The sequence below is a fragment of the Aspergillus puulaauensis genome, chromosome 7 (assembly GCF_016861865.1).
Source record: "Aspergillus puulaauensis MK2 DNA, chromosome 7, nearly complete sequence".
NCBI classification, from domain to species: domain Eukaryota; kingdom Fungi; phylum Ascomycota; class Eurotiomycetes; order Eurotiales; family Aspergillaceae; genus Aspergillus; species Aspergillus puulaauensis.
The window spans coordinates 2381479-2408043 of record NC_054863.1 but is presented as its reverse complement, the minus strand read 5'-3'; the positions used below and the strand labels follow the sequence as shown (position 1 = coordinate 2408043).

General features: G+C 50.3%; 13 protein-coding genes across 13 annotated transcripts; 5 read left to right on the top strand and 8 right to left on the bottom strand.

Moving 5' to 3' along the window:
• Positions 1–12: 12 nt before the first annotated feature.
• Positions 13–586, bottom strand: APUU_70908S (uncharacterized protein; the record flags this gene model as incomplete). Its single annotated transcript, XM_041695833.1, has 2 exons — positions 13–461; positions 520–586. 2 exons carry the CDS (start codon positions 584–586, stop codon positions 13–15), a joined length of 516 nt encoding a protein of 171 aa, XP_041561524.1.
• A 1249-nt stretch (positions 587–1835) lies between these two features.
• On the top strand, positions 1836–4364 carry APUU_70907A (PA and RING finger domain protein; the record flags this gene model as incomplete). The annotated part of the gene is made up of 2 exons (XM_041695832.1): positions 1836–3982; positions 4034–4364. The coding sequence occupies 2 exons, from the start codon at positions 1836–1838 to the stop codon at positions 4362–4364; spliced, it is 2478 nt and encodes an 825-aa protein (XP_041561523.1).
• A 273-nt stretch (positions 4365–4637) lies between these two features.
• Positions 4638–5754, top strand: APUU_70906A (uncharacterized protein; the record flags this gene model as incomplete). Its single annotated transcript, XM_041695831.1, has 3 exons — positions 4638–4859; positions 4943–5550; positions 5637–5754. The coding sequence occupies 3 exons, from the start codon at positions 4638–4640 to the stop codon at positions 5752–5754; spliced, it is 948 nt and encodes a 315-aa protein (XP_041561522.1).
• A 142-nt stretch (positions 5755–5896) lies between these two features.
• On the bottom strand, positions 5897–7453 carry APUU_70905S (leucine-rich repeat domain-containing protein; the record flags this gene model as incomplete). Its single annotated transcript, XM_041695830.1, has 2 exons — positions 5897–6803; positions 6861–7453. 2 exons carry the CDS (start codon positions 7451–7453, stop codon positions 5897–5899), a joined length of 1500 nt encoding a protein of 499 aa, XP_041561521.1.
• Positions 7454–8452: 999 nt separating this feature from the next.
• APUU_70904S (uncharacterized protein) lies at positions 8453–8797 on the bottom strand (the record flags this gene model as incomplete). Its single annotated transcript, XM_041695829.1, has 1 exon — positions 8453–8797. One exon carries the CDS (start codon positions 8795–8797, stop codon positions 8453–8455), a length of 345 nt encoding a protein of 114 aa, XP_041561520.1.
• Positions 8798–10093: 1296 nt separating this feature from the next.
• APUU_70903S (uncharacterized protein) lies at positions 10094–11793 on the bottom strand (the record flags this gene model as incomplete). The annotated part of the gene is made up of 3 exons (XM_041695828.1): positions 10094–11023; positions 11072–11647; positions 11734–11793. The coding sequence occupies 3 exons, from the start codon at positions 11791–11793 to the stop codon at positions 10094–10096; spliced, it is 1566 nt and encodes a 521-aa protein (XP_041561519.1).
• A 541-nt stretch (positions 11794–12334) lies between these two features.
• Positions 12335–13298, top strand: APUU_70902A (RTA1 domain-containing protein; the record flags this gene model as incomplete). The annotated part of the gene is made up of 2 exons (XM_041695827.1): positions 12335–12500; positions 12553–13298. The coding sequence occupies 2 exons, from the start codon at positions 12335–12337 to the stop codon at positions 13296–13298; spliced, it is 912 nt and encodes a 303-aa protein (XP_041561518.1).
• Positions 13299–14603: 1305 nt separating this feature from the next.
• MGR2 (MGR2/ROMO1 family protein) lies at positions 14604–15202 on the bottom strand (the record flags this gene model as incomplete). The annotated part of the gene is made up of 5 exons (XM_041695826.1): positions 14604–14727; positions 14803–14893; positions 14945–14974; positions 15039–15065; positions 15148–15202. The coding sequence occupies 5 exons, from the start codon at positions 15200–15202 to the stop codon at positions 14604–14606; spliced, it is 327 nt and encodes a 108-aa protein (XP_041561517.1).
• An 893-nt stretch (positions 15203–16095) lies between these two features.
• APUU_70900A (putative cytoplasm to vacuole targeting Vps64) lies at positions 16096–18391 on the top strand (the record flags this gene model as incomplete). The annotated part of the gene is made up of 2 exons (XM_041695825.1): positions 16096–17220; positions 17273–18391. 2 exons carry the CDS (start codon positions 16096–16098, stop codon positions 18389–18391), a joined length of 2244 nt encoding a protein of 747 aa, XP_041561516.1.
• Positions 18392–19469: 1078 nt separating this feature from the next.
• APUU_70899S (ribonuclease P subunit p20 family protein) lies at positions 19470–20408 on the bottom strand (the record flags this gene model as incomplete). The annotated part of the gene is made up of 2 exons (XM_041695823.1): positions 19470–20236; positions 20324–20408. 2 exons carry the CDS (start codon positions 20406–20408, stop codon positions 19470–19472), a joined length of 852 nt encoding a protein of 283 aa, XP_041561515.1.
• A 592-nt stretch (positions 20409–21000) lies between these two features.
• On the top strand, positions 21001–22014 carry APUU_70898A (F-box protein; the record flags this gene model as incomplete). Its single annotated transcript, XM_041695822.1, has 1 exon — positions 21001–22014. One exon carries the CDS (start codon positions 21001–21003, stop codon positions 22012–22014), a length of 1014 nt encoding a protein of 337 aa, XP_041561514.1.
• A 245-nt stretch (positions 22015–22259) lies between these two features.
• APUU_70897S (uncharacterized protein) lies at positions 22260–23185 on the bottom strand (the record flags this gene model as incomplete). Its single annotated transcript, XM_041695821.1, has 4 exons — positions 22260–22313; positions 22372–22793; positions 22866–22951; positions 23013–23185. The coding sequence occupies 4 exons, from the start codon at positions 23183–23185 to the stop codon at positions 22260–22262; spliced, it is 735 nt and encodes a 244-aa protein (XP_041561513.1).
• Positions 23186–23550: 365 nt separating this feature from the next.
• Positions 23551–24015, bottom strand: APUU_70896S (uncharacterized protein; the record flags this gene model as incomplete). Its single annotated transcript, XM_041695820.1, has 1 exon — positions 23551–24015. The coding sequence occupies one exon, from the start codon at positions 24013–24015 to the stop codon at positions 23551–23553; it is 465 nt and encodes a 154-aa protein (XP_041561512.1).
• Between the last annotated feature and the right edge of the window lie 2550 nt (positions 24016–26565).

The following is a 26565-nucleotide window of genomic DNA, read 5'->3' as shown; positions in this document are numbered from 1 at the left end:
ATGTCGCCACAATCACAGCCAACGGTGTTGCTCATCGTAAGCAGGTACAGATTCCATCTTGTCCTCCAAATCATAGCTGGAGATACCGCCGTTCTGATACCCTGATCCTCTCGCACTAACACCAAAGCCCTGCCTTGCCGAAACCTCGGTGTCAGCACCGTATGCCCCGACAGCTGATGAAGAACCGTAGCCATAACCATTGGTTGCAGAGCCATAGCCGCGACCGTTTCTGACTGGGTCGTATTCGTTGTAATAGGAGCCAGTACTGGTATTAGTACCGTAGCTCCCTAGACGGGAATTGGGGCCATAGTCACCGGAGCCATAGGTGCCTGGTCGTGGCTTAATCCCATAGCTCCCAAACCTCGTTCCATAGTCGTTGGTACGATGCTGTTCATGACTCGATGGGCTGAGAACATTGGAATCGTATTCACCCCCATAATCCCACGAGCCCGACCCGCGACCTGGAAATGAAGTAAGTGTTTATACACGGGGTTGTACATCCGGGGCGTGTTTCCGTACTAGAGCTCTTGGACTTTGATTTATTGCTAGCCATGGCATGCTTGATTTTATCCAGGAATTTCGACATGGCGTGGTTTTCGATGATAATCGGTCCTCCGGCTTTTTACAGAGTTATAAATGTATAGGCCAGCATAGGGAAATCGTGCATGCGGCTGGGTCGTACGCATTAGCAGGGAACCATTGCCCAAAACTTTTGAATTGCAGAAATTCTGGGAGCGAGAGTGGCCCAATGCCAGATATAGATCGAAAGATCTAGTTAGGTGATGCCCTGTTGACATGTTTCCGTCGCGGTCCGCCGGGAGCCCTGTTCGACGTCACGACCATAGTCTGGCCCTTACACCGTTGTAGATCTGATGGAGCTTAATTCTAGGCCTTCCAGGCGGCTTCTTCGTCAGATCATACGAACCACGGATTGGATCCTTCTTGATTTTCCAAAAAAAAAATCAGAAAAAAAAAAAAAAAATCAGAAGTTTCCAAGAATCATATGCTGACAGTGCGACCTGTGACATCCAACAGTCTCAGTGTATCTGGCAGGGGACGATTTGCGCCGCGGTTCATACTACCGAGCGTGCTCCAGTAAGGAAGGGCACTCTATTAGTCCCGAGCATCAATTCCCTGGGCAGCAGATGTCGATCACGTCTCAGATACACGCTGGTCGTGGGGTGCTGGCGCTATGATCAGCGGTTTGCTCCCGCTCTAAGAGTACATGCCAGGCTGCAGTTCCAGGGATGGCGATCTCAGGGGTTGTACGGCGGTCAGACGTAGTGATTGTATAGACATGGCCCATGGTTGGGGAGATGGCGAGTTCTCAACCCCAGCATCTCTCAAGGTTAAACCATCCTCCAGGCGCAATCGTTGACTTCATTTGAGAGTTCGTTGCCTGGCGGAGCTTGGGTGGTATGACGTGTATGCCTGAGGCGCCAATCCCGTGACTCCTCGGCTGTCTTTTGAGTCCTTGACGTCCATGGTCCGACCGACTCCAAGCAAGCGTGAGGCATCCATCCTGCACCTCCTCCACGCCACGGTTTTCCTGTTCATGTCGTTTCTGCCCTCTTCGGTCGCTCGTACGCCTCTCGATGCTTCTCAGCTGTGTCTGACTTGATTCTTTTGTTCTCTTCGCATCGCAGGCCCCACTGTTTGCTGGCTGGCTTACTCCCCTCATGAGTTTCGCATTCGATGAGGAATCGAGCACGAACCTTGGGCTGTTCATAACTGAAGTTGCAACCAGTGCTGGTTGATTGATTTAGAATATACCCGCCGCTTTCTAGCAGGCCCAGATTTTTTTACTCGGCTTCAAAAGCGCCAAAGCGATAATCATGCGACCTCCGCGCCTAGTTTTGCTCGCCTTCTGTCTCATCTTCTTCCCCATCTTCCTCACCTTCTATTCCGCCCTCACATCGTCTCCTCGTGTATCTACACCCAGTTCGTTTGCGGGACAGTCCACCGGCCTCCACGCTCTCTTCTCCTTCAACCTGCCATCCTCGCTTTTCCCTCCATCCGCCATCATCAGCCTCACCGATGAGAACTCGACATTCTTCCTAGCCAGACCCGCAGCGTTTGGCCCTCTACTTCCCGATAAGGGTCTCAGTGGTAGACTATGGGTTGGTAGTGGGTTTGGAGAAAGGTCGCCTCTTGCTGGGAGAGAGCTGGGCTGCTCCGATATCCCGGGGTGGAAAGAAGGCGACTCCCCTGCCGAGAGCCGGATTGGAAAGTCTGTTGCCGATGATGGGGATACCAGAATCTCACAGGGCAAAAGCCACGCGGATATCGTTCAGGGCGTCACCCCTCAAAGCGGCGCACACCCTCAATCGCTACCATCCGACGATGGTACGGACGACCATCTCCACCATCCCCTACCGGAGTCCGTTGTGGTCGACTCTGATGCTGCCGAGAAAAACCGTGACCTGTCTCAGTCTTTGAAAGGTGCGCATGCAGACATACAATCATTGCAGGAGACTGCCGAGATTAGTGGCCAGATCGTTCTGCTAAGCAGAGGAGGTTGCGGATTCCTGGAGAAGGTCAAGTGGGCTCAGCGGCGTGGCGCGCTAGCGTTGATTGTAGGGGATGATACTCGAGGAGGAAGTCTTGTTACAATGTACGCGCGGGGCGATACCTCCAACGTAACAATCCCCGCATTGTTCACGTCCTACACTACAGCCCACCTGCTATCATCTCTTATTCCCCCGCAGGCTCGGGAGGAATTGCCTCCGACGAGTGGGACAAAGACGATCGGTAACTATGAAGCTGATCCAACGCCAGTCGTTTCACCGTCTGCTTCACCCTCGTCTACGCATCCAGCTGCCAACCAGAACCCGACTGCGGAATCAGAACCTGGCCTTTTTTCGAAGGTAATGTCAGTTCTTGGCATGGGACGCGGTGAACGGGTTGAAGACTCCTTACAAGGAAATAGGCGGCCTCCTAGTAGTGGCAATATAAATTGGGTTCCAATGGGCCACTGGGACGACCAGGAAACGCCCCAAAAAGGCAAAATTAACCACGGTTCGCATATGGAAAAGGACTCAAATGACGCCAATACCAACCCAGGTAGTGTCGATGGGGACGGTTTTGTTATTGGTGTACAGGACTGGCGAGATCCTGATCTAATCTCACCAAAAAGCAGTGCAGTGGCGGTTCCCACGGGCGCCCCGGCGCCGGAGAACACTAACCAGCATTATGACAAGGGAACCCAGTTTACATCAACGCTTAAGGGAGGTAGCATAACTCCAGGGAGCGGGGAATACCGCGCCGTGGAGAAGTCCAGCCTTTCCAAAGAACAAGCGAAGGAAATGGCATCGTATCATCCGTCTGGATCTTCTGACAGAGTTGCAAAGCCAAAAGGTGGCTGGTTCTCTCGGCATTTCCTCGGTGCTAGATCTGAGGGAGTTGAAACAGCCGGCACTAAGAAGCGGACAATCACTGGCGGTATCTTGAAGCAGAATCCCAAAGTCAAGGAGCATGAAGGTTTGTGGGTCACGCTCACGCCGACTAGCATGTCTACTAGTCCTTTCTTCGACACTCTTCTCGTTCTCGTCGTCAGCCCACTTCTCACGCTATCTGTTGTTTACATCCTCTTGCTACTTCGGTCGCGCATCCGGCGACGACGCTGGCGTGCTCCCAAGTCTCTAGTTGAGCGTCTTCCGGTGAGGACGTATCACACTATGGCAACTTCTTCTTCTTCCTCATCTAGTTCTCTAAGAACCCCCAGCCCTGGACCTGTCTCGCAGACATCACCTCTTCTGGGTTCGAAAAGCTCTGCAGAATGTGCGCGCTCTCCCCGGCCACGGTATCAGAGAGCAGAGCCAAGGTCATTCGATTCTAGGAGAGAAAAGTCCGGCGCATCTACGTGGCGTCGAAAATACACTGGGCGGCAAGTTGAGTGTGTTGTTTGCCTTGAGGAATATATTGATGGGCAAAGCCGTGTCATGAGCTTGCCATGTGGGCACGAATTCCACGCCGAGTGCATGTAAGTAGACACCTGCAAAAGCCACATTGGGCACATGCTAACAGGAAGCAGTACTCCGTGGTTAACAACCCGTCGGCGAACCTGTCCTATCTGTAAAGGAGATGTCGTTCGGTCCATGTCTCAGAATAACCGTTCTGAATCACGAGACGAAGACCCCGAATCGAGTCGTGGTGCGTCGTCTGCACCGGTTCCAATTGGGCCGATTAGCGACGATGAAATTCCAGACATGGAACGTCGTGTCTCCCCGGACACCGGCCTTGAGCGACACAGTTCCTCAACTCCGCCGAACTGGCGAAACTTTGCAGCTCTCAGTTTATCCGCCCTGAGCGGCGACACGATTTGGCACCAAGGCAGGCCCGACAATAACAATAACAATAACTAACCTCACCATACTTCTTACATTCTCATCTCTAAATTTCGGGTATCATGGTGTTTCGGGGAGTTTCTTTTGTGTCTTGAGCGATTTCATTAGCGATCTGCGGATTGAATATGGTTGGCGTTATGGAGACGAATAGGCCATCACTACGGCTTCGTCTGTACTAAACTGTTCGAGTAGTCCTCGGGCATATACTCTCGTTTCTTGAATTTATTTATTTTTACTATCAAAAGCTTCTGTACAATATCTGGAAAGGCAGTCATACATATAGCGGTAGTAATGACGTCAGTACCAATCTTAGCACCAAATCCTAAAGCTCTAGCTCCAGCTCTCAACACCACGCCCTCTCTCGTATTCGTCTTCTTGCAACACCAATTAACCACTCTCACCACCCCAATAATGTCCGACAGAGCAAAAGAAGCCCTGCGCGCCGAATCCACCCACCTACGCGCGACCGCGCAAGATGTCCTCCTCTCAGGCGCATACCTCTACCCCTTCAAGGCACGCCCCCCTCAAACCCAACCATTCCATCCCACCTTAACAAAACGATCAACTACGTCCAACTAACACCACTTACCCAATAGGGAATAATCCACCTCGCAACCCACAAATCCCTATACGCCCCGCTCCGCGGCATCCTAACCCAAACCCTGATCGCCGGCGCCTCAATAACAACTGCCCTCTTCGTCTTCACATACGTCCCGCAAACCGCGCTTCTCACGTTCACTTCGGGCCCGTTCTTTGCGCCGATCGCGGGGGCGCTCCTTGTTCTCGCCGAAGCCAGCGCCGTCACGCACTTCGTTGCCCGCGGGTGGATTATCCGGGATGCGCTGGTCGATGTCTTTGATGCGGTGCTGTTGGAGAGGGGGTGTGAGGGGCTTGTGAGCGAGGGGAGGGTTGTGAGGTCTAATGTGAATTCGTTGATGGGAAGGCTTGGGAGGATGGTCAAGAAGCCCTTTGGAAGTTCCGGCTCTGCTGGTGGTGGTGGTGCTGGCGGGGTTGTTGGAGGGATGATAAGGTCGATGGTCCTGCTGCCGTTGAATTTTGTTCCGGTTGTTGGGACGCTGCTTTATCTTTATGTTAAGGGGAAGAAGGCTGGGCCGGGCTTGCACGCGAGGTATTTCCAGCTTAGGGGATTTGGGGGTAGCGATAGGGAGGAGTGGGTGACGAGGAGGAGGGGGGGATATACGGGGTATGTTTTCTTCTTTTTTTTCTTTTTGCTTCTCTTCCGTTAATATTGGTTGTGCTTGGTCTGGGTATTGTGGCTAACTTGTATAGGCTTGGAATGGCGTCTGTGCTACTGGAGATGGTGCCCTTTGCGTCGATGGTGTTTGAGTTTAGTAACGCCGTTGGAGCGGCGCTGTGGGCGGCGGATTTGGAGAAGGCGAATAAGTAGATAGTATATCTCAACTGAGGGTCCATAAATGGGGTTGGTATGAAACAGATACTGGACTGCAATTATTATCCATTGAACAGGTTGATACAGGTCGAGTGTGCTCGAATACTGTACATCTATATATACACATTAACTATAACGTCTAAGCAACATCAGGAAGACAAGCTAAACTACACCCCAGCCGCCGGAACGGCAACGGACGTAGTTTCTCCCCTGACACCCGCGGGCCCTTAAGCCCGTTCTCATACGTGCTGCAGTCCCACCACTCGACCCATTCCGTCCGTGCAATGACGAAGCTCCGGTGGCAGACCGAGCAGGACCGACCACCGGCACTGTGCACTCCCCGCGCATACCGGAGAAGCCGGAGCATCAGGCTAGGGAGGTCGGTCATTTCCTCGTCGGAGATGGTGTCGAAGTAAGAGGAGCGGCTAAATGATAGGAGGGATACCTCACGGAGGGACGGGACGTGTGATTGAGACTGTTTGACGGTAGATAATTGTGTGTCTGGGATAGGCAACCCTTCCATGTTGAAACGGCGAACAGGACCGGTTGCAATGTGAATAGGGGCCCAGGCTTCTTCTGGGGCAGGTCCTTCGTACTCAACGGCTTTGAGGTTCTCAAGGCCTTCCTCGATTTCCGAAGTGAGATGGCACTGGGCAATTTCAGATTCTTCAATTTGGGAGAGAGGATTCGGCCGGACGGTGAGATGTTTCAGGTCGCCCTTCTTGATAAGCCAGAGGAGCTCCCAGGGGAGGAAGTTTAGGCGGTTAACAGAGAGGTTGAGCTCCTGGAGCTTCGTTAGTCTGCGGATGGCGGGTGGTATCTCGGTGAGCTTGTTATTGCGCAGGCTCAGCACGCGCAGAGAATCAAGCTCGAACAGCTCCCCGGAAACCGCGCTCAATCCATTTCCAGCGAGAAAGAGCCGAAGGAAAGGCTGCAACGAGCTGTACACCTCTTCACTAATCGGCGGCTCCCTGATGGATGGGAGCTTTGTAAGATGCTGCAGGGGCCGTAACAGGCCCTGTGGAACGACGCGTAGATTCCCATTACTGTCACCAGTATCAGTATCATCCCCTAAAATGAATCCAGCAGGAGATAAGAAATACCTAAGATCAATACTATCCAATCCCCTCTCCAAACAATCATTCACCACCGCCCTCGCCATCTGATACTCCCTCGCCTCCTCCACCCTCATCGTCTTCGCAGGCCCAGCGCGAACCGGTAGCCCAGCTATCCCTCGCCCGGTCGCCATCCCCGTCGCCTCATCTCTAATCAACAACTCCTCCCCCCAGCACCCCGTATCCTCCGACGGCAAGAAACTCCCAACCGACTCATCACTCCCCATCCAAACACCGGAATCCACCAGTCTCTTGTCCTTGAAGTCCACGCGCTTCCGCTTCGTCTCCTTCTCCTTCACCATCTCCCCCCACCACGTCCCGCGGTACCGACGCTTGCGCGAGCCCGAGCCAGCTGCGGGTGCATGGTAGTTCTCGAGGCCCGAGGCCGGGATGTCGTCGCTGGAGAAGAGCGCGGGGTCACTGGAGGGCTGGCTGGAGTGGTCGTCGAAGCGGGAGAGACGGTAGGTTTTGTTTACTTGGGAAGAGGAGGCTCGTGGATGGGATTGATGGCCTTGCGATTTGGCTGTTGGCGAGCGGTGGCGGATGTGTGGAGGTGGGGGGAGGGGTGGTTCGGAGTCCATTATTGCGTCTGATTTAAAATTAAAAGGAGAGAGCCTCAATCGCAGGTGGCAAATGTCAATTCAATCCAAGCGATGGCGGTATGTAGGGAGAGGGGGGAGAGGGATGTCTGTTTTTGGGGAGGAATTTGAGGAACGCGTGGTGGGGAGGAGGCTATTTACTAGTAGTAGCTTGCCAGCTAGGAGACAGCTATGGTAGACAGGCACGAGACCGATGCCGGTCGCATCAGCGCATCTCGGCAATATGACGTCCGAAGAGGTGCAAACTGCAAACAAGCTGCTAAGCTCTGATGGTTCTGTGGACAATAGTTAATTCGTCAAGACGAGTTCTTGTCGGTCGCGATTCATGACAGTCGCCCGTTCGCCACAGTTTGGATTTTCCCCAAAACAGACGCGTCTACTTGGAGTCGCGCCCAATCATGCAGCCATGTGCGTCTCCAGTCCGCATATCCAGATCGGCATGCCAACGTTCTGCAATCTGCTATCAATGCGGTTGAGATCGCAAGTGGATCGATCGATTCCTAATGAATCGTGATCTGATTATCGGTCATACATTCTTTACACTGCATATCTAATTTTACTGTGAATAGTTGGAAACAAAACCAGCGTTGACTGCAATGGATTCGGATAGATAGTCGACCTATATACAAAGCGCTCTGCGACGGCGCAAATAGAATCAGGGCCGAATCTCACCCCAGCGGCTCAGTAATCAGAACGAGAAGAAGTAGAATAAATCCGGCAAGCACCATAATATCATAATCGTAAATAGGGGGTATAGAATCCGTAACACGTCCGTCCGCGCGTCGCTTCAATCACGATTCAAGGTCAACGGGAGGGATACAAGAAGGTATAAGTAGTAAATAGCAGTTAAAAAAAAGGTATAAACGAGAAGTAAAAGGTATCAAATGTAGTCGTTTTGATCGGCCGCCTCCACTGCTTATGTTGACATTCCGCAGGATGCGATGAGGAGTCAATTGCCAGAAAATTGTGGGTTTCCATCGCTTATAGAGCGCCGAAGAGCAGAGCGAAGGCTCCACCAGCGAGCGCGATGGGTAGGTTGCCCTCAAAACCGGTAGCCATGTTGCTGTGGATGGGCTCATCGGAGGGAGCGTTCTTCACGGTGGCGGTGGCGGTAGCGGTAGAGGAAGGAATCAGGGTGCTGGACAGAGGGGTGCTCGTGTGGATAAGAGGAGTCGACGACGAGGGAGTCGCGGTAGGAGTCACAGCATTGACGCGGACCAGAGTCCTGGTGATGGTGGTGGTCAAGGTCGAGGTTTGGGTCTCAACAGCGACGACCTGGGACGCGCCCAAGCAAAGAGCGGTCGAGATGATGGTAGAGAGCTTCATTGTTGTTGTTGTTTGCGAAGCGGTAGTTGATTCAAAGATAGAAGAAAGATCTTGAAGGATGGAGTTTGTTTGTTGCGTTTGAGGGTTGAGATGCGCAGAGCGTAAGCGGACGCAAGCTGAGGGAATGAACGACTGTATTTGAAATCGAACTGGACACACAAAAGAGTGAGCGTATCGCAGATTGAAAGCAAGAACGGCAGGGTAAAGAGCGTGGGAGGAGCGCTGCTCAGGGTCAAACGATGGAGAAACAAAGGGAAAAGGAGCGTCAGAGAATGCCGGGGGGGGCGCTGGCCTAAATACGGCGCGGCCCAACAAAGAAGGTTGAAAGAGGGTCGAAGACTCGAAAGAGGGACTGGAACACGAGAGGGACGACGGGGAATATCCGGCAGAATCTGCTGGCCCAATTACAAGCGCCGGTGCAAGGGGTTCGTGATTGTCTGGGCCTCAAATTGCACGATCGGCGTCAGCCTGGAATTGGACCCAGAAGCCAAAGAAATGAGCGCCCTACGACTGGCTGCTGGCTGTTCCTGGATCAGGCACCGTTGTCAATAAACACGAGGTCTCTCTGGGACCTTTGTTGAAGATTCGTTGCAAGCGAACTGCTATATTAGGATATATCTTTGTCGCACAGCTGCCACCGCCATTGTCTCAATGTGCTCTTGATGGGTTTCATGTCGCGCTGGAGCAATAACACTAGACAATTAACGAAATTGCGTGAAATTTCGCTTTAATTAAACTATTGTTACTAGTAGCCGGACCCTGTGGTACCGCCAATACCGTATCCAGGCACAACCGGGTGTGTCCGACAGTGAGCGGGTCCGTATTCTCGTAATGAGACTGTATTGTGTGGATCGCCCGTTTCCTCGAGTCAGCCTTGACTTTGAATCCATTGTTTTTCTTCCCCATTTCCATTCCCCATCCTTCAACTCCGAGGGTGTTCGGCTCCATTGTTCTTGTGACGGCCACATTCCGTCTCCCTTGCAGCTCCATATTGGCATCGCCGTTCTTAATGAATAATGGTTGAACAAACTTTGTACCTGTCATTCACCGGTCAATAATGAATAACTCAGTCTCTCCGGCTCTCAGACCTCGTATTTGCTGGACTTGCTTCTCGTTTGTGGTAGGCCCGAACCGTCCCAACAGCCCCAGTTGGTTGAATCGGTGAGCGGCAAGGCACCGTGAGATCTCGCCAAGTCATCGACTGCCAACTCATTCGCTGTTAGCTGCCGGTCTCTCGGGCAGTCAGCGCTACGAACGACTAATCATATCCCATGGAGCCTGCGGGATGACACAGCGTCAACCCGACCACGAACGAGTGCTGCACAGCATGACCCGAAGCCCAGCTGGCAACTGCTCCTGACTATTATTCGCAGCAGGCTCTTGGATCCGCCGGATTGCCTCCAGCGCCTGTCGTATTCCTGTGCGGTCTGCCAGCATCTGGAGGGTCTCATTCACCCAGTTGCGGAGTTGGTCTGACACACCGGTTGCACTCCCCGCCACCGTCAACGGGTAGATTGTCATAAAAATTCCTTTTAGCAAAGGGCGGGGCGAGCAGTCAGAAGGCAATGTATCGTGATTGGAAAAGAGGCCCTGGGTCGCTATTCCGGCGCAAATATCGACCGCCGTCTGGTTTATCACGGCCAGCGAGAGCTCTTTCTGCACAATCCAATCCACAGTGGGCTCCCTCAGTCGCGAGATATAGAACGCAATGACTTCATTGACCAGCAAGCGGCCTAACTGGTAGTGATTCCATACCCGAGGGGACCAGGCACTCCGGTAGACATGATACCGCCCGTAGAATGTTCCAGTCATGTCTGTGCTTTGCATGGTGGTAAAGGTCCACTCTGTTGGAAGACGACCAACCCAGGCTTCGAGTTCTATATCCAAGCCAACTGCTTCACGAATAACCTCTTCGGCAATGGTTTGTTCCTGACGTTGAAGACTCGCACATAACCCAACGAACCTAATCATAATGTCAATTAGCTCGGAAACCGGTCGAGTTGCCCCTGTGAGCAACACCGTCTGCTGGGTTTCCCAGCTCCCCAGCTCGACAGGAAAGGGTCCTCCAGACTGGAAGTAGTTCGCAATCACAGAGAGATAAAACCATATTTCTGCGTGGGCGTCGAGCTGCTGTGCTGGGATGTGGGGGGATTGCTTCACAAGCGCAGCAATCCCCATTAAGTGTGTCGTCCAGGAGTTGAATGTTCCTGGCTTCGCATCCACCATCTGTGATAGTTAGTTATTCGTCTTCAACCCCGTTCAGTGGAAACCAACCTCGAAAATAGCCAGCATAACAATCATTTTCAGTAAAACCGCTACATTACCATGACGTGGATCTTTAACGAAGCTTCGAACTGCCCTTAATGCCACCCCGTAGCGCTGTCGAGCGACATTCAACAGTGCACGGTCTCGATTGACATTAGACAGAGCCGCCAAACCAACGGAGACGACGGCATTTCGAAACGGGGAGTCAATTCCAAGGTCTCGAAACACGTCATACTGCTGGCCAGGAGAAAAGTCTTCGTCGGCCCAAGACTTGCTAGAGAAGTGATGGACAAAGAACTGCAGCCCAGGAATATCCATGTCTAGAGACGCCAGAGGCATAGATCGGCTCAACACCACCTCATCATCAAACCCAGCAACCTTATTGTCTCTGAACGGAGCACTGGAAGCCTGTGGCCGTCGTACTACCGCCTGGGGCTTTGCTGCCGAGCGTTCACGCGCAGCTTTTGACAGTCGAATGATTCTTTCATTCTCATTTCGGAATAGAAGCGAAGTTACCTCACGATACCCGGCACATTCCTCTTTGGCCCTTTTACATTGCGAGCAAGCTGGTCTCGCGCGATCACACTATTTTGTGCATTTAGAATCTGATCCTCAAGGGGTACCGACATGGGGACGGCACTCCTAAAAGCTCTAGCTACCTGGGCACTTACCCTGAGTCGTCTCTGCCGACAACGCTGGCAGTTTTGGCTTGGTCGACCGCAAAACGTCATATCTCGCCTCTGTAGGAGAACCAGTACTCATGACCCTGATTCGAAAAAGGAATGTATTTCGTCGCATTATTGAAGAATCGAATGAAATAAGCCTGCAATTGAACAAGCTCAGCCACTGCCCAGGCCCAGGCATCCATCTGGATCTCAGCCCTCACCACCCGCGCATAAACACGCTATTCCCAATAAGGCGACCATCTCGTCGTCCTTTTACTATTGACCAATCAACATCAGCAGCGTAGGGCTTCACTCCATTGCTCAACCACCTCAGCTCTTGCAAGGCTGGACTCCCAAGCATCAGATTTGAGCACCATTTTCCCTTGCCCTCACTCAAAACACCTCTCATCTCTAGCTCACAAGTAAAGGCGGCAATGCTCTTGGCCCCAATGCTGACGGGGTGGCTTAGTAGCTTACCCTAAAAGGTAAACATGTCGTACAGTGATAATTGGGAATCATATGAAGCGCCAGCTATAAAGGCTTTTCACTTTCCACTCTGACAGCAATCTCATCTTCAATACTCTCATCCACGTCTTCCTCCTACACGATGCTTACACGACGAGAAGAACCAATATCCTACTACAACTATGACCCCTCGTTGGGCGCCGCCGTTGTGTTTGCAGTTCTCTATACCCTCGCTTTTATCGGAGCCGTTGTCCAGTGGCTCCGCTTCAGACCTGTAGTATGGCTTGTCATGCTGATTGCCGGAGCAAGTATGCTACTCCACCCCGTTTTCAATCTATCTCTTCTAACAAAATCCAACAGTGGAAGCAATCGGCTACATCTCCCGCACAATATCCACCCAAAACACACACTCCCGAACACCCTACGTCCTCCAATTCGCCGTCCTCATCCTCGCTCCAGTCCTCATGGCTGGGGCCCTTTACGTCCTCTTCGGCCGCATCATCTACCTCGTCGTCCCAAGAGAACAACGCACCTTCAGAATCTGCTGGGTGCCACCTCGTTGGGTCACCCCGCTCTTTGTGGGGTTTGACATCGCCGCTCTAATGCTCCAGCTCATCGGCGCTCTCATGATTACCGCTGGTGACGGGACAAGCAAAGAGGACCTCGACACATTTAATCGCGGCCGCGATCTTGCCCTCGTTGGGGTTATTGTCCAAATCGCCGCCTTTGGCCTCTTCACCATCGCCGCTATCCGGTTCAATTTCACCTCAAAAGCATTCGTCAAGGCTGCATCTGTATCATCTGAGCCGGCTTACAACTATAGCAACGACTCATTCAACATGACTGTGCAAGATAAACCAAGGAACAGCGACTGGCAGCATCTATTGCGCGCTGTGAATCTGGCCACTGTCATGATCCTGATTCGGTCCGTCTTCCGTCTCATCGAGTTCACTGAAGGTCATGGCGGCTACATCAATAATCACGAGTGGCCCTTCTACATCTTCGACTCGGTCCCGATCTTCCCCTGCGTTGCGCTCTTCGTCTGGTGGCACCCTAGTCTGTATCTGCCGCACTTGGGCTTCCGGCTTCCGGCCCACGCGCGTTAGAGTGGACCCAATACTAGTATGACTGTTTTACGAGCGGTTATTATTACATGCGATTAATAGACTACCATGTGGCAACAAGAACTGGCGTTAAGGCTGGGTCGGATTTCTTTTTTTTTGCCTTTGCTTGTACCTACTAAGGGTGGGGGGTAGGATTCTTCGTGCGAGGTTGAACTTTGGGTTCCACAATATTTATTTGCGTATCTTGTTTCGAAAGTGGTTTCACTGATTCCCTTTGCTTTGTTTGTTACAGACTGCAACACTGCAGCCTGGAAAGAAATATGCAACATCAACACCAGCACAACTTACAACCCATTTACATTAATTTGATGTATATTGTTGCCCTAGAATATACTATAATATTTCTTTATCCCATAAAGTAGTGAACGAGACCGGACTGTTGGGTATCTTCTCTCTATTTCCGAGGGTTGCGGTGGAAAACTCTCTACAAAGTCAATATAAAAAGAGTACAAGGATTCTCATTTAAATATAGCTATAGGAGGCTTGTTTATACCTCTCTATTCTCACGCTAGGAACAAGCGAGGCTCTCTTGTGTGACCCTGTAATAAAGTCTTCGTTTACTATACAAACAGTGAATGTCGACCTTGCCACGTCCACATTTATATGAGAGGTGAAGAACTATCCCTTCACCGGGATCGTCAATGTCGACAGTTGCATGGGTGTGGAGATCGAGGTCGTGCCCCTGTCCTCCGTATGTAGGACCTCGGGAGTTATTGTGCAGATGCGGGGTGACATCTGCCATCATACCTCCACAACTGGTTAAGGGTATCTGTTTTCCGGACAGTTCCTTAATTGAAGAAATTTATATGACCGGAAACAGAATATATGCTTTCGAGTGGGCTTTTTTCTGTTCATTATGTGGAGAAGTCTTAAATAATTTCACCGATGTCAAACTTTATATATACTTGAGACAGCGTGAAAAACAACATCAAATCTAAACTTGACAACAACGAATGTTTTTTTTTTCAATACTTATTGAGTTTGAGCTACCTTTAGAAAGCATATCCTGATCGTAACTTTCTCATTAATAATTAACCTACACTCATACAACCAAACACATCGCCTTGCCAGCTAGCTAACTGTGGCCCAACTCCGCAGGTCCTATACAATCTGCTCTCCCTCTAGCCAGGCCATATACCTCAACATGTATGCTATGATTCGGATGATCCACCACATCTCCATATCTCAGATAAGGATATGTGGCTTAGTATATGCTATTGTACAATCGTCGGTCGCTAGGCGGACACTTGCGCCCCGACTACTCAATAATTGCCAGTAACGACTAGCTTATTCCTGCGCGCGTCGCAGAGGAGTTTGACGGGGGAGCATCATCGGGGGTCCGCGAGCGCGGAGCCAGGCGTCGTTATGAGGACCTTCGGTACGGATAACGCTACCGATCGACATGAAGAGACTGCGGTTTTGAATAGTTAGCAGTGAAGATATAAATTTCACCGATTCGTGAATAGAGTAATCAAAGGTGACGTACCCGAATGTCGCACCAGACCCAACCATGTATTTGCCCAGAGTCCGCATAACGCCGTTGGGGCCGGCACCGTACTGGAAGATGGTGACAGTTCCTAGATTTCGGTCAGTATATCGCCTGCGACTCGAAGTCCGACAGGACTAACCGATGATGAAGCCCATGATACCGCCAACAGCTGCAAGTAAATAGTGGTTAGTGATCTAGAAGAGCAGATTCTGGGGGAAAAATGAAATACTTACTTGATCCCATCATCGCACCCATCTTCACTGTAAAATTGTTAGCCGATTAATGTACCGAGAACAGACAATACAGCAGCCTGCAAGCTGCGTGTTCCATTGGGAAGCTCACTTTTGTCGAAGGTGGAGGGCCCATGGGCTTGAGGAGGACCTGCAACAACGGGCATTTTGAATTCAAATAACAAACAGTAAAATCAAGAATATAGTATCAAATAAGCCGATTCAGCGCACAATTCAGCCACCCGTAGGTCTTCGTAATGCTTTGTGAGTTCACTTTGCAACAACTCCCAAGTCTCCAAATGTCGGACGATCAAAGCCGGCGACCGGAGCGCACGTGACACCGCCTTCTATTTTGAGAGCAAACGTTAGCTTACATAAGGCACGTGTTGTTTTTACACGTGACCCGGGGAACGAAGGAACTGCGAGCTGACTTTCCCTCTCCCGCTCGCAGTGCCTCCCATGGGGTTTGCCTCGACAAAATTCGCCCTTGCGTGTCAGAAATTTGCTGCTTTGGTCGCTTAACCGGCCCGTGCAAGGCGGCTGATCCGTCTCGTACTTCTCGCTTTCAGCTTCCCCTGGGACACCGTTCTTACCGCCTACTCCTCAGCTTCGGCCCAGACCCAAGCGCCTCCTTGATCTGAGGTCGCCGGCTTCTCCTGTCCTACCTCGACACTGCCCTGGTTATCAGGTTTCATCTTCCGCGAGGTAAGAATCTCTGTTATACGCCTTTTGTGATGCTCCCTTTTTCGGTTAGGATCACCTGGCCCTGGAGAACACAGCACACTCGCTTGGTGGGACTCGCATGATGCTAACGTGACCTCCCCGGATCAGGTCGAGAACGAACGAGACAGCCACTTCCTGTGTTGGCCGCGCCAGCATCGCTATAAAGTCGATTCCTTCGCGATATATCACATAAATCCAATTGAATAACTAAACATCGCTCATTCGTCGTTACTTGCCCGCCGACTCCTTCCTGTGCGCCAACTTACTAGCGCGCTCATGAGATAGGAAGGCCTTGAATATCCCCAACATTTTTGTATAAAATCTAGCCTCCTTCTCCATGACTGCTGTGGCATCACCACCTAGCGTACAGACGGGGCCCCGCTTGGGATGGTACGAATCTGGTGACGGTGGACAAGGAGGTTTGTCTTCGATGAACCCTGACGAGGTCTCCCGCATGTTTATGCCGCGAAAGACCCTACAGAGATCCAACTCGTCTTCTTCCATCGGGTCTAATTCGTCCACCTCGACTATTGCTGCCAGCCCGTCCAGTACTGATGCAGCACAACCTAACGGTGACTCTGCAACTCTTTCTTCAAAAAAGAAGTCTTCGAGGAGCGTTTGGCCTAATTCCAAGTCCGAGCCAGTCTCTGGAATAAGTAACGCGCGCTCGCAAGCGAAGCCAGCTTTCTTCTCCGGCGCGGGCGCCTCATCTGCTATGTCTGCCATTCAGCAACAACCGCCTTCCTCTATCCTACCCTCCCAACACCTCCTCCAGTCGTCTCAGCAGAATGGCGTTCGCGCGGGAAGCGCCCCTGCTGGAGAACCTCCTGCAATCTTGACTCTCATCCCGATCAATGGCACATTTGAGAAGAAACAAATCACGGTGCCATTTTACCCGGATACACTACGAATTGGTCGGCAAACGAATGCCAAAACAGTGCCCACATCCAAGAATGGTTTCTTCGACTCCAAAGTCCTGTCTCGGCAGCACGCTGAGATTTGGGCCGACCGAGCTGGAAAGGTCTGGATTCGGGATGTCAAGTCTTCCAACGGTACTTTCCTCAACGGCCAGCGCCTATCTCCCGAGAACCGCGAGTCTGACCCTAATGAAATCCGGGAGAATGACACGCTAGAGCTGGGAATTGACATCGTCAGTGAGGACCAGAAAACCGTTGTTCATCACAAGGTTTCTGCCAAAGTCGAGCATGCAGGCATTTATGGGAGCGTACCTAACATCTTCGATCTCACCCTCGGAGACTTAGACCCAGCTTCCGGGAACGGTCTTTTGCCGTCTCCTCTCAGCCAGCCGTTGTCGCACATGCGAGGACGAGCCGGTAGCGCGTCTAGTACTCGTAGTACACAGAGTAACGCCAGCACCCAGTTCTCTGCACTTCAGCAACAACGCCAGATGAACTATTGGAACTCTCCTCTATCAATTGAACAAATCGTCAAAAGATTGACTGTACGGTGACCAATAATTTTCTATTCGCGACTCCGGCTAACAGTTTTCCTAGACCGAGATGAAGCAGGCTAAACAACAGCAGCAAGATCTTCGCCAGACGGACGATTTTTTGAATGGACTGATGAAGCCGGGTGCTCTAGAGAAGGAGAAGGAGAAGCAAAAGCATTCGCCAGCTGACAGTACTTCGTCTCGCCAGATCAACGGAAGGCCGAAGATGCCTCGCATGGACTCCTTCTCGCGATTTTCCGACCCGCCGGCACCTCCACCTCAGCAACCCTTGCCTGAAAAGCCCGATGCTCTGCCGCGGAATGGCGTTGATGTCATAAGTCCTCTCAAACGATCAGACACAGAGAAACCGAAGATGAGCGCTGGTAGCTCGCCTGTGTCCCGAGAGTCCAGTCAGATTCTTTCTCTCATTGAAGCCTTGTCGTCTGCCAAAAGGGAGCTTGACAGCCAAGGCGCCCGTGTCAAAGAGCTTGAGAACCTGCTCCTTCAGGAAAGACATGCTCGCGAGTCCGCCGAGGAGAAGGCTAAATCTTTGGAATTCGTGTCCATCAAAGAATCAGATGAACCACAATCCGCGTCTCAACTCGGCCCACAGTTTGATAGCTCGCCACAAAACGCCAGCGAAGGCGAGAAGTCCGATGTGCAACTGGTTAATAGTACAAGCTCACCCGAAGAACAAAACACTGCAGCGGTCGAGGACCAGACCGACAAACTCCAGCGTCGGCTGGAAACAATGATGGGAGAGATGGAAGAAATGAAGACCCAGCTCTCATCATACAAAGACCGGACAGAGAAGGCAGAGACAGAAACCACCGAAACCCGCAAATCCTTGGCTGAGATGATTGAGGAGCTTCGGAAACAGCGTTCTCGCACCAGCGACAAGGGTGTCGAGCCAACAGTCCAGCCCACGAGAGCTGTTGATGCTTCGTCTCCACAGCCGGATGACGAGTCAGGGGCCACTATCAAGGAGTTCGAAGCAGATCCGCAGCATGCAGTATCGCCACCCGGTGCCAAGGGCCTCGAATTACCCGGCACAACAGATATAACGCATAGACGTCGTGATGCCATTGAGCAAACGAGTCCATTTGCGTCGATGCTCGGCGTCGTGCTTCTTGGTGTTGGATTGATGGCATACCTAAATGGATGGCAAAAAATGGACGACTAACCGGGGCGCGCGGCCATCACACCTCTTTTTCGCAGACCTCGTCCGATTAATTATACCCTGTCTTGATCTCTCCATTTTCCTTGTCGTCACAAAATATCTTCTTTTGGCTTAGCCTTTTATCTCGGCACCTTATTTTCTATTATCCCTGTATTCTGATCAGTTCTTCTGGCGTTGATCATGACTTCCTGGCGCTTTTATATTTCATCACTTTTTATGCCCTTGCAGTTATGACCTTGGCGTAACTTGCATGACTCTCTCTTCATATTTCCTGTCTATGTTCCATTTTCAATTTCTCAGATGCTATGCTGTTCCAGTTACGGTTCCCTGGCAGCAGTGGCCCTTCTCCTTGTTCATGTCTCTTTCACATCTTGGCAGATACAGGGACTGAGCCCCAGCCTTTTGTGTATTAGTCTATTATAGCGGCCCTCGCTCACCTTCCTTGACCCAGTGACGAATGACCATATTTATGTGGGTATGCACCCTTCACAGTCACTGACTTTCCTACTGCACTATGATGGTCACCTGCTGCATTTAGCGTGATCCAGGTTATGGAGATTACGATTCATTCTGCTAGAACTTTTGCGGTCGACTGGAGACTGAGCGTCATATGGATTATCTTTCCTTTCAGTCATCTCTTTCATTCCGTGTTATTCCTGTATATATTGGACCAGCATCACCTGAGCAATAAAACACGAACTCTGGAAATATCATCCCATATCCTTTTTCTTGTCTAGACTTTAGGAGTGCGAATTGCTGAGATATTTGTAGGTGACTGTCCACAGTTTTTGGGCTTCGCATTATGCTGGGTTGGGGTCATGCGGTGCATCAACTGTCTTGTCGGCCATAAGTATATTGCACCAGATATCTGAAAGCCGCGCCGACCTCTAGGATGACGCCTTCGAATCGGCCATTGGTCAGAAATAAAAGCCGTGATAGACGCGGGGGCGCAACCAGCTGTCTAGCGGTTGGATACGCCGGGACGGTCATGTGGAGACTGATGCCCGGTTAACAGTAGTCGACTGCTAGTTCGAGACGCATAAGTGTCGTGGAGGTAGACAGATCAAATCGATGACCACTCTCACTTCAGGGATATAGCGACCTCGACGGAATTAACCCATCTCGTCCGCGTTTCCGGTAGCTCGGTCTCAGCAATCGAAGCTGCCAAACCGGCAGCCCTCTTTCTTTTTCTCAGTTGTGACTTCGAAAGAGGCTTCGAGGGAGCATCTATCGCGGTCTCATCACTTGTCGCAGATTCTTTAGAATTCTCAGTCATCAGAGTGGTATCCCCCGCTCCCGACAGCGTCGTCGTTGTCAACATAGTCGTATCCTCACTGCCACCTTGAGCACCACCTGCCCCATTTTTCGTCCCCTCCACCTCTTTCAAAAGCCCCTCCCTACCCTCCTCATCCTCCTCTACATCATCAACAACAAGTACAGATCCCGTCGTGACCCGCACCTTATACTCCGCCTCCCGCCCTCCGCTCTCGAACCACCTTCCCACCCTCAACGCAACTTTCATCGCCTTCCCCGTTGCTTTAACAAAAACCTCCTCGCTACTAAGCTGTTCGCGCTCCTCACCCCTCGCAAGAGCAGCAAGCAGTCTCTCCTGCTGGTTCTGGTTCTGGTTCCCGTATGTTCGTTTCTGCTGCTTCGACTTCCCCGCAACAGCCGCGGAAACGGATGCCGTCGCGCGCTTCTCGGCGTGTCGGAGTAGTTTCTGGACGCGTTTCACGGCGCTCATGTACGGCGTTGAGCTGGAGATGTAGATTGTTTTGGGGGTTGAGGGGCCCGCGTAAGGAGATGCGATCGGGGCGTGTGGGATTGGGCGTTTGTGGATGCGGGCGTCTGAGAAGTTTAATCATTTGTTAGCTATTTCATTCCTCTTAATGGTTTCTAGCTCGTTTTCCTGTGAGAAATGGTAGTTAGACGTACATTTCGGAAGTTTAACCATGTCATGGTTCTTGCGCTCGAATTGGAGGTCTGCCGGTTGCGAAGGGGGTTTATTTGAAGGCGGCATTTTGGCAGGCTCGATCCTCGATATTAGATCTGCCTCCGGTGGATATTTTGACGTGGTGAGTGTAGTCAGAGCTTGGATGTAGAATCTCAACGGAGATGTGCTTTTCATTGCGGAGATGGAGAAAAGTTGTGTTTGCAGTGTTTGCAGAACGTATCAGTTGTTCTTATCTGCCGTTGCAGCACCCCCTAAGTATACACTACGAGCTTTTAGCCACCTTTTAGTTACCTATATCATATAGCTACTATTATTGCAGCGGGGCTGCGTTGACATGAATTAATTTACACTCCTGCCTACTTGAGAGACTAACCAATTAGATTTTTCATGTCACATACCGAGTTAACCTGCCAGGCCGCTCCGAACGTAATGAAGGGAGCCAGCCAGCGCACCTGTCTCCAGGTGACCCCTGAGCAACGCAAGGAATACCAGTTTTTTTTTTTTTTTTTTTCGTTCTTCTATGAAAAGAATCTACTTCATGCCTGTGTTAATTAATATCCAACAAACATAAGGCAGCGTGGCCTCATTCCTATATTCTTGATTCTATCCTGGTGCCACATACCTGCCAGCTGATACTGGTTGCCGACTGCAAACAACGATGCCAATTGAGGCACTCCCAGTCGAGATCCTCTGCGTGATATTCCACTATGTAGGCAGTAAGGAGCTCCAAAAGCAAGAAGCCCGTTGTCTTTTGGTCTGCAAATGGTGGTACGCAGTCGCAGAGCCCATCCTATATGAAGACCTAGTCCTCAGCACCAACCACTTCCTCCAAATGCCCGACTCTGCGGCAAAGAAGCTCGTTCAATATGCACAGCATGTCCAAATCTACACAGATTCACGACTAGACTGGCCGAGTGACAATCCGGAATATCTGCTAGGGGAGCGCCTCAAAATGCTGCTGCCCCCGGGACATGGCGCTTCAGCTCCAGCTCCGGCTCAATTGGAATCATTTACCTTGCGGACTCACACCCCGTATGATGGCGCTAGGCTTCTGAATCCCCGGCATCGGTGTCTGCCCAAATGGTCGCCAGTTGCGCTCGTAGATTCGCTTGCCGTGTCCAACCTTGAGCATCTGGTGCTTGATACCCGGGACTCGAGGTTCAAGGGTGGGATGCATGTGTGTCCCTGTTTAGCGCGGAAAATACCATCGCTGCGATCTCTGCGGTTGCGGATGCGTAGGATCTGCCCCCGGGTTTTTAATATGCAGCGGACAGGGACGGGGACGGGGATGGGCACATCTAGAATTGAAAGCATCATTATTAACGTCAGTCTCGTTGAGCCCGGCCATACATATGGGAGGTTTAGTCGTCATTGCACCAAGGTTATGTCTACTTATGGTTTGTTCAATGAGATGATTAGGGCAGCTAGCGAGACGGTAAAGCAGACGCCCAGTCTTAGGCAGATGAGGATCCTGCGCCATAAGAACCCGACTATCAGTGTGTTGGCTCACGATTGCGTGACTGGGCATAGGACTGTTTTGCTTGGTGATAGGCAGTGGGATTGGGGTGATCACGGGAAGCCGTTCAATAGCGAGATCCATGAGATTATTTGTGATCGGGAAACGGCTTCGATAAGTAGTATGGATGAGTTTGTGGATCATGGCAGTGATTGAATATGTACTTTTCCTTCTTTCATGTATGATATACTGGGATAAAAGCACAAAGAATTGTACCATTAGTGATCAGATATTTCAGTTCAAGGCTGGCATTTGAGTATCAGGTAACTTGCGAAAATGTCCTGTTATTAGTCTTTTGGGTACCAGTATGTGGCAACAATAACAACAGATGACATCGGCTTTGATCGAACCCTGCAAGCATAAATCAAAAGATTGAAAGCTTGCAAGGTAATGGAAGAGCTCTAAATTTTGACGTAGAACTTCTGACAATCATCCTGGGCGCCCCTCTCGACGGTCTAGGATTCGATAGTTAGCCAGTATTCCCATATTAACATCAATAGTAGGAGAGCCTACCGGCATAAGCACAGGCTGATGATTACTCGCAGCAGCCATCGTACAAACACGATAGGAGCCAATCGGTAAACCCACGGGAACATCGACCGAAAACCCACCCTTCCCATCACCGACATCAAAAAAAGTGTGAAAGAAGACGAAATTGGTGGGATCAGGAGGCAAAATGAAATTTTGGTCATCGGACATGATGTAACCTGGCAGGGTCTGGATAACAACGTGGAAATGGCCTACGACTTTGCCGCCCCGGAGAGACTGGGGAGCAGATAGGAAGGTAGAGTTGGGGTTTGTGACCGAGCCAGCGACGAGATTTGAGGCTTTGAATTTGACCGTGAAGGGGCGCATTGGGGGAAGAACTTCGCCTGGTAAGGGAAGGCTGATGATGGTTGAAACCATGTTATCCTTAGAAGGGATATCGCCCATCACTGTGTTGAAGTGTGTTAGTCTGTTGATTTAATTTGACACTATACAGGCATGCCGAGATAGGGTTGACAGACCAATTCCATTGCAAGATCCCTGGTCGAATGGTTTCCCGTTGGTTAGGTTTCTCTGGCTGCAGTAGTTGATGAAATTGGCTGGGTCTCTAAGAGTGATGCGTTAGATAGAGCAAGCCCAGGTCGATATGGGTGCAGAAAAGGACATACGTAGCAGAAGGGGCATATCCAGCAGAGTTATTTCCAAAGAGACCATCGTGTTGACTGGCACTCTGAACGTTGTCGGACTCGAGAACCGTCCAGCTGCGTTCAGAGGTACTGTCTATGGCAGATGACGCGGAGAAGAGGATGGCGAGCAGTATGAAAAGGCAGTTAGATGCCATCTTGATAGAATTGAGTGATAGCAAGATGAAATGATTGGTTGACAGTTGAAGAATTAGTGAATGTTGTGAAGTGAAAGGTGGATCTACTGGAAGAAATTAAAGAGTGGGTGTTATTCTCGTCTCTTTCACATAACACCCAAAACAGAGAGCATTTTACAACTGGAGATATCATGCTTTTGAGCTTTGATAATATTTTAACATTTTTTCGTTGACCTTTAATGAGTGTTTCTATATACATTTATCATCTCATATTCATTTTCAACCCACAATCTATGTTTGATGTGACGAAGGACCAGAGTATCGACTTCAACATCTAGAGACAACAGAAAGCGAGCATCGACAAGAAAGAGTGAATGATGCCAGCATCAACCAACAGCCTTGTCATAGATCCTTTGCTTTAGCCGCGAAAAAGGATTGTGTCCTATCTGCGGAGCCACGCTGGGAGGCTTTGTAGTTCCACGAGCCTGCATGCGTGACAACTCGCTGCTCCCATCAAGTGGTACGGAAGAGGAGCTGCGACGAACCATGCCTTTGATGGCAATGGCAATCTGAGATCGAAGAGTGGTAGTCTCGGAGGCATGTCGTGTCTTGGGTGGTGTTTTGTGAGGGTCGGCCTGGAATGGGCCAGGTTGTGTGGAGGAATCCTCCTGACTTGCGGCCGTCATACATTTTCTGAAGACGCCATGGTGTCCCAGACACCGACGGAGGCTTGGTTCGTGGGAGGATGCCTCTCGTCTCAGCTTCAACTTAGCCAGACGTCCTAATATCCCCGGCTGGTCGAGGACGGACGAGATGAGTGGTTCAAAACGAGCACTTCTAGCAAGCACCATTGCCGGCGCTCTGAGAAGACAAGCAACTGCCAGGGAAACTAGAATGGGTGTCAGAACAACATTTATGAAGACTTGATTGATGATTCGAGGTGAGTGAATTGGCCAGGAATTTATATTGAGAGAAGGCCTCGGCTTCTCACAATGGTTGACGTAATGTCTCAAAGTGCGACCCCCAGAACCACGGTCAACCAGCAACATCGGCCAATAACGACAACGAGCCCCGATGCTCGATCGAGTCAGCAAAGATGATCGCCGTCAATTCCGTCCGAGATCCGAATAATCTCCTAGCCTGTCCTCCCCAACTGGCACAGTGCGGATATGGACCGCTGGTCTTGGGAGACTAGGCCCTGAGTCTCGGCCTGCCGAGGCTTGAGTCAGGTCTATGGCAGCCTAGATTGAACGAGTTTTTATCCTATCCATACATTACACTATGGGGCGGGCTCAACGTGCCTCTGTTCTGCAGGTCAAGGTTTTTAGGGCTGATTCTCGCCGATGATCGACTTCGCGCCAACTCCACTTATCTACCGTGCTTAATCATCTGGCGCCCGGACCCACCTGGCGCCCGATTTCTATACACAACAACACTACTAAAAACGAAGCTTTTGAACCCAATACATTCTATATTTCTTAAAGATCTTTTAGTGTGGCAAATTTGACGCGCTGAAAACCCTATATACACTTTTTAATCGTCACGAAACCGGTGGGGGAGGCGAATCTGGCGCCCTCGACGATTTATCGTTGTAGAGGACTCTTCAACAACCTCAGCTTCCTGGACAACGATATCGTGCTTATTTTAAGGCGTTGAAGGTGTAGATTGCTTCTTTTTACCCTTTCTAGCAGTTCTGATATCATTTTGAAGCTGACTATCCACTTCCTTAGCTATCCGCGCCTCCTCCTTTGCAGCCTCTTTTTGACGTTTCTTCTCCTCAGCTTGCTGCACGCGGAGTTGCTTATTAGACGCCTGAATCCTCTTTCTTTCCTCAATAATTAGTCGCTTCTCCTCCTTTTCTTGCTGGCGGCGAAGTTTAGCCTCTTCTCTTAAAGTTTTAGCATCCTTAATTGCCTGGTCCTTCTCCTTCTGGAGATCCCGTGCTTGCTGGATCTTCTTTAGAGAATAGAACACTGCATTACCACTTTCTGCATCCTGAAGTTGGAATATAAGCGGTTTACCACGCTGGCGTTTCCTTTTCTCATTCACCAACGCTTCCTCAAGGCCCTGGCAGCGGAGTTTCAGTATAATATTCTCTGTAGAGAGCTGGTACATCGTAGAGCTTAGTTTCTTAGTGTTTTAGTCATAAACATCAGAAACAACTTGTTTTAAAAGTCTTTCTATCCTCCGCCAGTCCTCTGCTTGCAGTACTGACTTTGACGATTCACTAGATGATGGTCTTTCCTCTGGTAGCTTGGTAAACCTTGCTAGAACCTTCTCCGGATTCCATGGCCATAATCCAACAGATCTCCATGAACTCTCAATATTTTTTACTGTCAAAGCCGTTTCCCAGCTCTCCCAAAAGAGAGGAAAGAAGTCTCGCTTGCTAATTGCACTAATACCTTAAGAATTATGCAAAAATCGTTCTAATCGATCCCCATACGCCTTGGAGAGAGGAGCAAAGATCCCAACATCTAATGGCTGCAGGGAATGCGTGGAATGAGGCGGAAAGGTAATAGTAAGGATCTTATTACTATCACAGAAGTCTAAAAACTTCATTATAACATGAGATCCATGGCCATCAAGGATTAGAAGCCGCCAACACCTTCTAGCTTTCTCCTTGGTCTCGCGATCAAATACATCTCGAAGCCAGGCGTATCCTAGATCATTGTTGGTCCATCCAGATGGCGAGGATGCAAAAAAACACTAGTGTAAGTTCTCTTCAAAGCCCTGCAGCCAGCTATCTTAAAGCTTTCCAGATACCGTTTGATATATAAGACCAGGAGAAAGAGAGGTCTTATCTGCACAGATACAGGCAATTATTATGATCCACTCTCTATTACCATCCTGAACCCGCTGTCGAATACCCTCACGCTCGTAGGTGCGCCTAGAAAAGACTCTCTTGCCTTTAGGAAGAATTCCTATAAGAAACCCTTTTTCGTCCATATTATAAATATCCTCTTGCTGAATGTCATATTCCCGTATTTTCCGCTCAAGCGCATCAAAGTATAAAGAGTAATATAATGCAGAATCAGCCCGCTTGCGTGAGGCATCCATGGCAGTTGTATAGCAGTTAACAAGCTCGTCCTCATATCACTTTACAAAGCGCGAAACCCAGTTCTTTCCAGGCGGTTTTCCAGCAATTTCCTCCGCAAAATTAGCAATCATCTGGTGGAATAGAAATAGGCCGGATCTCGTCAATCTATTAATATAATTTAAAAGGTCTTTTGTCTGTTGGTTGTTGAGAAATCGTTAGTTGGCATACTGCTCTTCTTTCAAGCGTTAAACCCCGCGATGATGCCTAGAAAGCGTTGATCGGCTTAAACCATACTTATTTACAACTTTAGTATAGTTAATCAATTCGCTAGGATCCAGAGAATCCAAATATGCCAGCGCCGCAT